The 9,942-nt window shown below is 58.4% G+C and overlaps 1 protein-coding gene across 1 annotated transcript in view; it reads right to left on the reverse strand.

Moving 5' to 3' along the window:
• Positions 1-9,942, reverse strand: part of CUEDC1 (CUE domain containing 1) — a 28,208-nt gene that overhangs the window by 6,772 nt on the left and 11,494 nt on the right. The window contains exons 3-6 of the mRNA XM_081805270.1: positions 7,339-7,466; positions 2,302-2,428; positions 1,379-1,571; positions 95-186 (exon numbers count right to left, since the gene is read on the reverse strand). Of these exons, the coding sequence (XP_081661396.1) occupies positions 95-186; positions 1,379-1,571; positions 2,302-2,428; positions 7,339-7,466 (540 nt within the window). The remainder of the gene's footprint in view (positions 1-94; positions 187-1,378; positions 1,572-2,301; positions 2,429-7,338; positions 7,467-9,942) is intronic.

Consider the following 9,942-nt stretch of genomic DNA (forward strand, 5'->3'; position numbering starts at 1 on the left):
TAAACTCCAAATATGCAAAGCACAAGGGGGGCGGGGGGGGGGTGGCGCGGCGTGAGCCTCTCTGCCCTCCAGGCCTCTCTCCCAGGAAGGCAAGGTTACCTGGGGCAGAAGAAGGAAAGCCAAAGTCGTTTCCCACAGCCACGCTGCTGCTGGATTTGGATTTCTGGGACTCGTATTTCAAACGATCTGGAAAAGGATCACATTCCTGTCAGGACAGTGAGCTCTCTCCCAGTGGCACCCTGGGCCGAGATGCAGGAGGCTGTTGGAGGCCAAGCCCCCAAATCTCACATGACGCACACAAAATATGTGCACACGTGTCTCCCAGCTCTCCAAGAACCAGCTGTACCATAGAAACTACGGCCTGACAGGCACCTGGAATGGTAGAACATCACACTTAGAAGGACCCTGAGAGATCACACAGTCCAATCCTTCATTTAAAAGGAAAGGCCCTGGGGCGCCCAGGTGGCTCAGTCGGTTCAGCATCTGACTCTTTCCACTAGGGTCATGATCTCGGGGTTGTGGGATTGAGCCCCATGTCCGGGCTCCATGCTTGGCAGGGAGTCTGCTTGGTATTCTCTCCCTCTCCCTTTGTTCCCTCCCCTGCACTCTCTCTCAAATAAATAAATAATCTTTAAAAAATAAAATAAAATAAGGGGCGCCTGGGTGGCTCAGTCGGTTAAGCATCTGCCTTCGGCTCAGGTCATGATCTTAAGGTTCTGGGATCGAGCCCCATGTGGGGCTCCCTGCTCGGCAGGGAGTCTGCTTCTCCCTCTGCCCCTCCCCCCTGCTCCTGCTCATTCTCTCTGTGCTGCAGAGCTGGGGCCAGCCTTCTCCCTGCACACCTTATTCTTCCCCAGCTATACACCATCAGTCACATACACACACGTACACACTCCCACCTGGGCCCTCACTGTATCCCCCCACCCAACACACTCCCACCCTGAAGGGGAAAGGCAGCCAGGCTGGGGAGTAAGGTCCCCAGCCAAAGACAACCGAAACTGCCACAACACCTGAGAGCCCCTGTCCTGACATCCTCTGCTCGGGGAGGCACCCACGGACCCAGCTCCAGACACGTCGGGGCAAGGCCAGTGCCTGGCACACAGCAGATGTGCCGGGGCAAAGGAGAGGGCCCACGAAGGCACACCTGTCTTCCTCTGAGTCCCAGGGGAGGGAGAAGGGTTGGCTGGTGACTCGTGTCCCCGCTGGCAGAATTCTGGGGTTCCCACAGGGTAACTTGGTGGGGGCCGTGTATCAACAGGACCGAGGCCACGTTGGCCTCCAGCTCAGTGCGTCTTCTGAGCCCCAAGACTGAAGCCGACTCCAGCTCCCTTCCCCAGCCACAAAGGAGTGGCCGAAGTGCCCCCACCCAGGGCACCACCTCTCTCCAGGGCCAGGAGGAAGTCCCGGTTGCGCTGCAGCTCCTTCATGAACTCCTCGTTCTGCAGGAAGAGCGCAATCCTCTCGTCCTCCAGGTACTGCTTCCAGCGGTTTTCCTGGTCCCGGGCGCCGGGTCCAGCCACAGGGGGCAGGCCTCCCTCTCTGCTCCTGGGCTTGGAGCCCCCGGGGTTACCCTGAGGAGGGGAGCAAGCGAGTTGAATGGCTGCTCACCAGGGCACGTGCTGCACAAACATCCCTGCATATCTGGGTGCACACATGTCCTTTCCCAGGATCCTCCAGCCGCGCCCTGGGGCCTGCACCTGCTATCGGGCTCTAGTGGTCAGCCTAAATCCAACTCAGCAGGCCAGAGCCCTCTCTGCTGGGGAAGCAGTAGGGCTTAAAAACGATGCTTCCTCCCCCTTGGACCACCCCAGCCCTCATCTACAACCTGAACAGTCCTGGAAAGTGATCTGCAAGCCGCGCAAAACCTTGGCTAGCGCCACATGGAGGCCCAAACTCAAAACTCTCCCTGTCCTAGCTGTCTCGGGGCGAGGCCCCCTTCCCGCAAGGGCCCCTCAGGCCCTGCCCACATCAGGGGGAGAAGCTGCCCCTGGCCCTATCCCATGGGAGGGCGGGGAGGCGGCCGGCCCCTCTGCCTTTGGCTGCCCCTGTGCCCGCCTCCCTCCAGCCTGCGGTGATGGCTCTAGCCACAGACTCCTCCGGGCTGTCCCCTTCCCTGGGTGGAACAGGAAACCTCCAGGCCCAGACAGGAAACGAGGCTTTCGGTTCAGCATTCTTTCCCTGCGAACCCAGGGCAACAGAAATAGCCCGGTGCGGGCTTAAACATCAGGAAGTGAAACGGGCTGGCACAAACTGGGGCCAAGCAGAGATGCCGCACAGGCAGCCGGGGGCTTCCCCCATTACCTGTATGCTGTCCAGCTGCTGGGGCAGGATGCGGAGAAAGTCCTCGGGGAGGTTGCCCAGCAGCGGTGGGTTCCAGTTACGATAGCGCCTCTGGCTCGACACGGGTCCAGAGCCCAGCACATCGATGCTGGGGGGTGAAAGGTAACAACGAAGAGGGAAAAGTCAGGCCCAAACTCAGGAGTCGCGACCCATCACACCAGGATCCTGCTCAGAAGGGCATTTCTGCTCTGAAGCTTCCCGCGGCCTCCTCGGCCTCCAGGACAAAGGCCCAGCGCTCTCTCTCATCTTCCCAATCAGGCCTCTGCTAACCTCAGCCTCTGGCCGCAGGGCCCGGCTCCTCCAGCTCCAGGACAGTCACTGCTCTCTGGCTACTGCGGGCCCTCAAGGTCTCTAGGCCTAGAGCCCTCAGTGTTCATGGCGCTCGAGCTGGCTGTCATGGGTTTACGTGCAGATGTTTACGAATGTCCTCTAAAGACAGCAGGCGTGTCCCTAGCGCCCAGCACAGTGCGAGCTTGTGGCTGCTGAGGAACAGGTGCGCTCCCCACGACCAGACCCAGCAGCCGCCAAGCCCGGCCTGCTCGAATGTTGGTTTGCTGGGGTGGGGGGACATGGGGATGGCGGGACCCCTACAGAGTAGAGCAGATCCAGGCTCTAGTTCCAGCTCAGTCACAGCCAGCAGGGTGGTCCTGGGCAAGACCCTGCTCCCCTCTGGGTCGGAGCTTCCTCATGGAAAAACCCTCTCCCTGCCGAGGTGGGCGGGAGCCCCTCGTGAGGCTGTGTCTCGGGCACTGAAGGTGGGGATGGAAAGTTTCCTGTTGCAAGGGGTGCTCAGGAGCAGCTCTTCATAAGCAAGGTGCCTGGCTGGAGGTCCGTCGGCCACAGGCAGAGGCCACCGGGGCGGGGGTGGGGGGGTGGGGAGGAGACAGGGACAGGAAGAGAAGTGGTGGCAGGAGCCCTCCCTGACCCCCAGGCCCCCGCCCTGCCATCCGGGGCCAGGCCGGGAGCTCCCCACAGCGCCTCAGCAGCCTGAAGCGTGGCAACCGCAGGACACGTGTTCTGCTGAATCAGGGAAATGACACACACAGAAGGCAGCGGGGCCGGGGGCGGCGGGCCTGCCGCTCTCGCCTGGCTTTGATTTGTCTCCAGCTCCAGGAATCCCGCCCGCCCCCTCACTGGAGGGGAGCTTTTCCGGGCTGCCGCTGACTGTGGAAATAACTTCCTTTCCTTTTCTATTTTGGGCGGGTGGCCTGGCAGGGCGAGGGGGGGCGGGGGCGGCGGCAGACGGGGATAACAAGCTGCTAAGTGCACGGTGGGAGCCAGGGGAACCCGCCCGCCTCGTCCACCCTCCCGGGGCACAGGTGAGGGAAGGCTCCAGAAGAGCCTGCATCGTAAACCCAACCGGGACTCTGTGAGTCCTAGGCAGATCTCTCTCCACATCACTCTGCCGCCTTCTGTCACTGTTGGAGGCTTCACTTCTCCCAAGGGCCGAAGGCGGGGGAGAGGGTGCCCCCTCTCTTAGGGACTCGGGGACCACCCGTGGTTGGCCCCAGCACAGAGAATTCCTCTCCAGGGTCTTCCCCTAGGACCCAGGTACCCACTCCAACTCAACCACACTTGGAGCCACCCGGGAAAAGTGCGGAGGGAGAACCCCAGAGTTGCACTGGGACCCCTCTAGCCATTTGTTACTGAGCCCAAGAGGGGAGGGGGACAAGGAGCGGGGGACCCCTCCTCACCGTTTCCCTGGCGGCTGGGACCGTGGTCCCGAGGAAGGTCAGGCCCATTCCCTCCCGCGCCCTGGCGCTGGCAAAGGCAGAGATGAGGTAAGCCGCAGCTGCAAGAGCCGGGGGGGCCCTGAGCCTAGGCGGCCCAGGCAACTCCATTGTGGTCGGAAAGGAATGTCAGAAATGAGCTGAGAGGCAAATAAAAAACTTCCAAGGCTGTAATTTCAACGGGAAAACGGCAGGTGGCCTGTGCTGAGGGGTAGCTCTGGGTCTCAGAGACCTCCTTCATTCCAGAAAGAGAGGGAAGGGCAGGCTAGAGGAGGGGAAGGAGAGAGAAGGCTGGGAGGCTCTCCCGGCCCACAGCCTGGGCACCAGGACCCCCAAACTAAAACTTCACGCCCCATCAGACCCCCAAGTTTACCCATGGCACATCAGACCCCAGAAGGATTTCAGACATGAACCTTCTAGGCAGGATTTTTGGTAAAGACTGGACACTGAGGCCCAGAGAGAGTCAGGCCCTGTCCAGGGACACACAGATCGTGCAAGCAAAACCTGGGCCCAGGGGTCCTGACTTTTCAGGCACTCACGCCTGGGGTCACCCTGGCTCTCTATTGTCTCAGCAGGGCAAGCTCCCAAACCCCACCCCATCTGCAGTCCCTGAGGTGGCAGAGGGGCCTGGCCCCCAGTGGCCAGGGATTCTAAAACACTAACCGGATCCTGTCACTCTCCAGCTTAAGCCTGCTGACTGCAGGATAAGGCCAAAGCTCCTCAGAGGACCCACAAGGCCCCCATGATCAGCTCGCCTCTCCAGCCTCACGGCCATTCCATTTCCTGGAGTTCCCCAAAGCTCCCAGATGGTTCCCCCTCTTCTGCCTCCTGGCCTTTGCACATACTGTTTCCATTGCCTGAAATGCCCTCCTGTCCTCTGCTTCACTAGGACACCGTGTGGACATGAGTTCCTCGTTCCTCTAGGCAGACTTACTTTCTTGCCCCCAGTTCTATGCCTCCCCCAGCCTCTGATGTCCTCAGGGGGGCAGGGTAGTACTATATTCATCTCAGCATCACACACATCGTTCAGCACCTGCATACTGCAGGAGACTCAGTAAATGCTGGAAATGAATGTTCTGGATAGAGAGACTGAATGAGGCCCTGGAAATGGCCTACGAGTGGACCTGGCCTAGCAGGGCCATCCTGAGGCAAAGGGGCACATGCTCAGAGCCTGGCCCTGCTTCTTCTGAACACTGACCTCTGAGGGAAGCCTCACCACTGGTCTCAATATTCCATGTTAGAGCTCAGAGGCCAGCTGCGCAGCCTGGGGTGGGAAGGAGCAGTCAACCACAGGTGACAGGTCTGATCCCTGCCTGGGACTATGCTAAGTGCCCCACGCATAGTGTCTCGTTGGATCCTCACAGCACAGTACTGCTGAGCTGGGGATTAGTATTCCCATTCCACAGGTGAGGGGAGCAAAGCTCAGAGAGGCTAAGTAGTGAGCCAGAGGTCACACAGCCAAGCACCTAAAGCATCAGAAGCTTGGCAGCTGAAAGAAGGGGTAGGAGAGCACTTTTCTTTTTTCTGACTCTACAACTCAAGTTCTCTGTCCTGTATCCTCCCCAGGCCCAGCAAAGCCTTCATTGCCAGGTCAGGGCCCTGAATCTCAGGCCTCTTAAGCCTTGATCTAGAGCTGAGGTCACCCTGCCCCCAACGGTGGCTTCCATCCCCGAGCTGCACTGCGCCTGACCTCACAGCAGCTGTACGCCCAGCCAGAGGGGCAGAGGGAGGATGGGGCCTGGGTACCCACGCCAGGTTCACCCTGGGATTCTCTCTCTTATGGCCTCAGTTTTCCCTTCTGAAAAACAGGCAGAACCACTTTGCCTAGTAGACACTGGAGGTTTTGCAAAAGCATCTTGGAATATTAAAAAAAAGTAGTAATAAGTCAAAGGTAAACCACTTAGCCCTGGGCTCCATGACCCATGCCAGGCCGCAAGTCCTGCCAAGGCCTCACCCAGACCAACCCATGCCCTCCCTGCCTCCCACCCCACTGGAGCCTCCTGGTACCACCGGCAATAAAGGAAGGACCCCAGGTCTGCTCCTGTCTCCGACTTAAAACATTGTCCCCTCTGTCCTGTGACCTTCTAGGCCTCCATCAGCTCCCTGAGCTGCAATCGCAGAGAATTTTCTCATTAGGGAGGTGAGAGACACAGCAGCGAAGACATTGGTTTTGGAATCAGAATGGCCTGAGTTCACAGCTCAGCTCCATGGTGTTGGGAAAGTTATGAAACCTGGCTTAGGCTTAGTTTCCTCCTCTGTGAAATGGGGACGCTGACAGTGCTCTCACAAGCCGTTCGAGGATTAGAACATGACAGTGTATACATAAAGAGCCTCACTGGTTCCCAGCACTTGGTAGCTGGTGGCTGGGGTCATTACCCCCTACCTGCACAGCAGAGGTCTCCACTACCACGGCCTGAGGTGCCCAAGACCCCCAGAAGGAAAGATCCACTGGGACTAGCCCCTGTCCCATCATCTCCCCCCAACTCCTCAGCACCCCGGCGCTGAGCCATTCGAAGGAACTACAGCTCTAGGACAGAGACGCCCAGGCTCCAGCAATCCCACTACAAACAGGAAGCACAGGAAAGCACCTCAGAGACTGTGGGACCCGGCTGGCAAGCGGCTTCGTGTAAACCCGCCAGACTACAGAGCCCCTCACCTGGAAGAAGTCTCCCAGGACCCTGCAGTCTAGTCCTCTGCCTCCACTTATCAAACTATCCCGGAAAAAAAGACTTACTTGCTCCCATTGCCTAAAAATCCCCGCAACATCCCTAGACCAGGGATGGCAAATAGGTATCCATCCCCTCAGTTACTGCTGACTGTCTGGGAGCTGCTGCGTGGAAGGGAACTCTGAGGTTCTGTCTCCACCGAGCGGGAAAGAGCCCAGTGGTCAATTAGCAATGTGTACCATGGGCTCAGCAGGGGAAGTGTCTACACACTCCCTGTGTTTACTTCTGCCACTTGCACGGGCCTTGACTGTGAGATCCCAGAAGGCAGCGCCACGCCTTATGTAACTCCGTGTCCCATTTCATGTTCCGCGCAGCACCTAGCCTAGAGTAGCAATTCAGCGAATGTTTGCCCTGGGGATCCTTCCCATGTGGAAGTTCTCCTTGGTATCTAGCTACAGTGTTTCTTGCTGCAGTAGAAGCCTGTTCTTGCTAGAATAATATCCTGAGGGGTCCAGCCAAGTTTTCCACGGCGTTTGTACTCAACCCCAGCCCCTGATCCCTTTCCCCCACCGCCCTGCGCTCCGAGAGGAGCGGGTTCTCACCGGGGAGGTGGCGTGGGGGGAGCCAGAGGGTAAGGCCTGTCAAACATGTGCATGTGATAGGCTGGCGGGGAGTAGACAGGTGGGGGTTCTTCATCAGAGCTGTCAGGCTCCAAAGTCCTTTCCAAGATCTAGAGCAGAAACAACAACAACAAAAGACATGTTAACAATCCTTCTCTGAATTTAAATAACATTCAGACGAAAGCCAGGGGGGCAAGGGTGCATCGTAAGGGAACGCTGTGTCTCTGCGGGAGTGTAAACGGATAGGGCCACCACTTTGCCAAACTGTTTGGTTTTCTGTAAAGCTGAACGCATGGCTGCCTCTGACCCTACAGTTCCAACATACTCAATGGGCATGAAAGCACACGTCCCCAAAAGAATGTTCAGAGCAGCATTATCCATCTGAGCAAGGTTTAAAAACAGGCCAAACAAATCACGGGGCTAGAAGTCAGAGCAGGAGGACCTCTGTGGGGGTGCAGCAGGCCGGGACGGGACACCAGGGGGATTCCAGGCTCTGTGGGTGTTTCCTGACCCTGGGCGCCGGGGCAACTTCATTGAGCCACACACGTATGGTTCGCGTACTTTTCGGGACATGGGTTATTTCTGATAAATAACTTCAACATCATTCGTACTCTCTCTCAAAGTACCTCCATATCAATGATCTCACCCGAAGTCAAACAACTTGGCAAGGTAGAATAGAGTTCGTTACTCCCATTTTATAGATGAGGAAACTGAGGCCCAGGCTAAGTGACATGGCAAAGCCACATGCTCTCTTTAGAACTGAGTCTTCAACTTGGACATGGTCTCCACAGCAAGGATCCGTCCTTCAAGCACAATGCCCACACGCCCTGGTTGGATTCTTAGGGCGGACAGTGGCAAGGGGAGTACCCAGGATGCCTCTCCCTCCTGGATGATTCTCTTCATCCAGAAGCCAGATACAGGGGCAGGGAAAAGCCAAGGGCTGGGCAAGGCCCAGAGTTCCTGCTCCGTGGACTGACCTGGATCCTTCCCCAGGGATCCACAGAGGAGTCTGGGGCAGGAGGCAGGAGGTGACCATCAACCAGGAGATCCCAGGTCGGACACACCCCAGCTGGCCTACACCTTAGCTTCCTGCTCCCTGTTCTCTGCTCCCCACTTCTGTTCCATCTCTTCCAAGACCAAAGAACACGGGAAGGGCTCAGAGGCTGTCAGTGGGCCCCAGAGTCCCCAGGCCCTGCATCTTAACCCCGAGTGAGTTTGCAGAAGTCACGCTAAACTGCTTCTGCAAGCCTGGGCGGGGCCGGGCGGCACTGGCACTTGTCGGCCCTGAGCCCACCCCGCCCGGGCACCCAGGGTCTCGCAGGGACACGCTGGCAGGTGGACAGGTGGGCAGCACACACACAAGCGCGTACATGCTCTCACACACACTGCCACACTTTGTGCATACACAGCCAGCCCGACCCGAGGAGGCCTCCCGCCCTGGAATGCACTAACGTTCTTTCCTTTCAGGCGGAAAGTATTTAAACAGATGCTTTTGCAGAAAAAGAAGAATGTAGCTGCTTTGTGGGCCACTGCTCTGCTTAGCCCAAATGTCCACAAGAAAAAAAAGAAAGAGAGAGAGAGAGAGAGAGGGAACACTGCAAGCTCCAGTCTAGCTCACTGGGGAACGTCGGGTGCCTGGCACAGGACAGGGGCTCAGCAACTGCCTGGCGCACCCAGAGAACAGTGTTGCTTCTGCTCCCAGCCCGCACTCCCTGTCCCTCAGACCCTGCTGCTCTGAGGGACAGGGTTCCCGACTGGGTCCTTGAGGCCAACTTCTCCTTCAGGGGCTGGTGTGAGGGACACGGGTGAGGAGGGGAGAGCTGTTTCCTGGGTGAGGAGGGGAGAGTTGGATTCTTAGGACGAAGGAAGCTGCTTGAGGTTTCCTAGGCCACGGCCTGTAGCCTCCCGCCTCCAGACTCAGGGAGATCAGGCCTCTGTGCGGCTGCCCCAGGAGGCCCCCCTCCCCTCACGGCCGCTCCTGCTCCTCAGAGCAGCCTCCTGGGCTGCAAGAACCAGACGTTCATCAGAAGCTCCTGGAGCAGAATGAGGAACCGCCAAGGAGGCAGGCAGCGGGCCAGGCACGCTCCAGAAAGGCTGATCCCGAGCCTCCAGGGAGAGTAACCCCAGCCGTGTTCCTGGCCCCCCTCGGCCTCTCTCCCCACAACCCCGCCAGCCACACTGAGGTTGTTCTTCGGGCTGTAAGGGCGCTGAAGTCTTCGGCTCTGTGGCCCTGCGGCTTCACTCAGCGTGGGTGATGGATGCCTGCCAGGTGCTCCGGGGACCAGGGTCCAGGCCACTGATCTGACAGGAGCTATTTCTCTGTGGCAAGGATGCCCCTTGGGCCAGCCCGCCATCCATCAGCCGCCAGCGAGGGGGCTTTTTCCAGTCAGCAGTTAGTGTCATTCCAGCTGCTCATAAATCTTCTGAAGCACTTCCCGCTGCCTCAGGAACTGCCTGCCGATGCGCCAGGCAGAGCCCCAAAGGTGGGCGTCTGGGGCAATAGCCACGGAGGGATGTTGAGAAGGGGCTCGATTTGGAAAGCAAGAGTCTCAGAAAAACAGGAGCACGCCCAGTGCAGGCCTATCA

This window comes from Leptonychotes weddellii, chromosome 15 (genome assembly GCF_054177405.1).
Source record: "Leptonychotes weddellii isolate Sample4059 chromosome 15, ASM5417740v2, whole genome shotgun sequence".
NCBI lineage: Eukaryota > Metazoa > Chordata > Mammalia > Carnivora > Phocidae > Leptonychotes > Leptonychotes weddellii.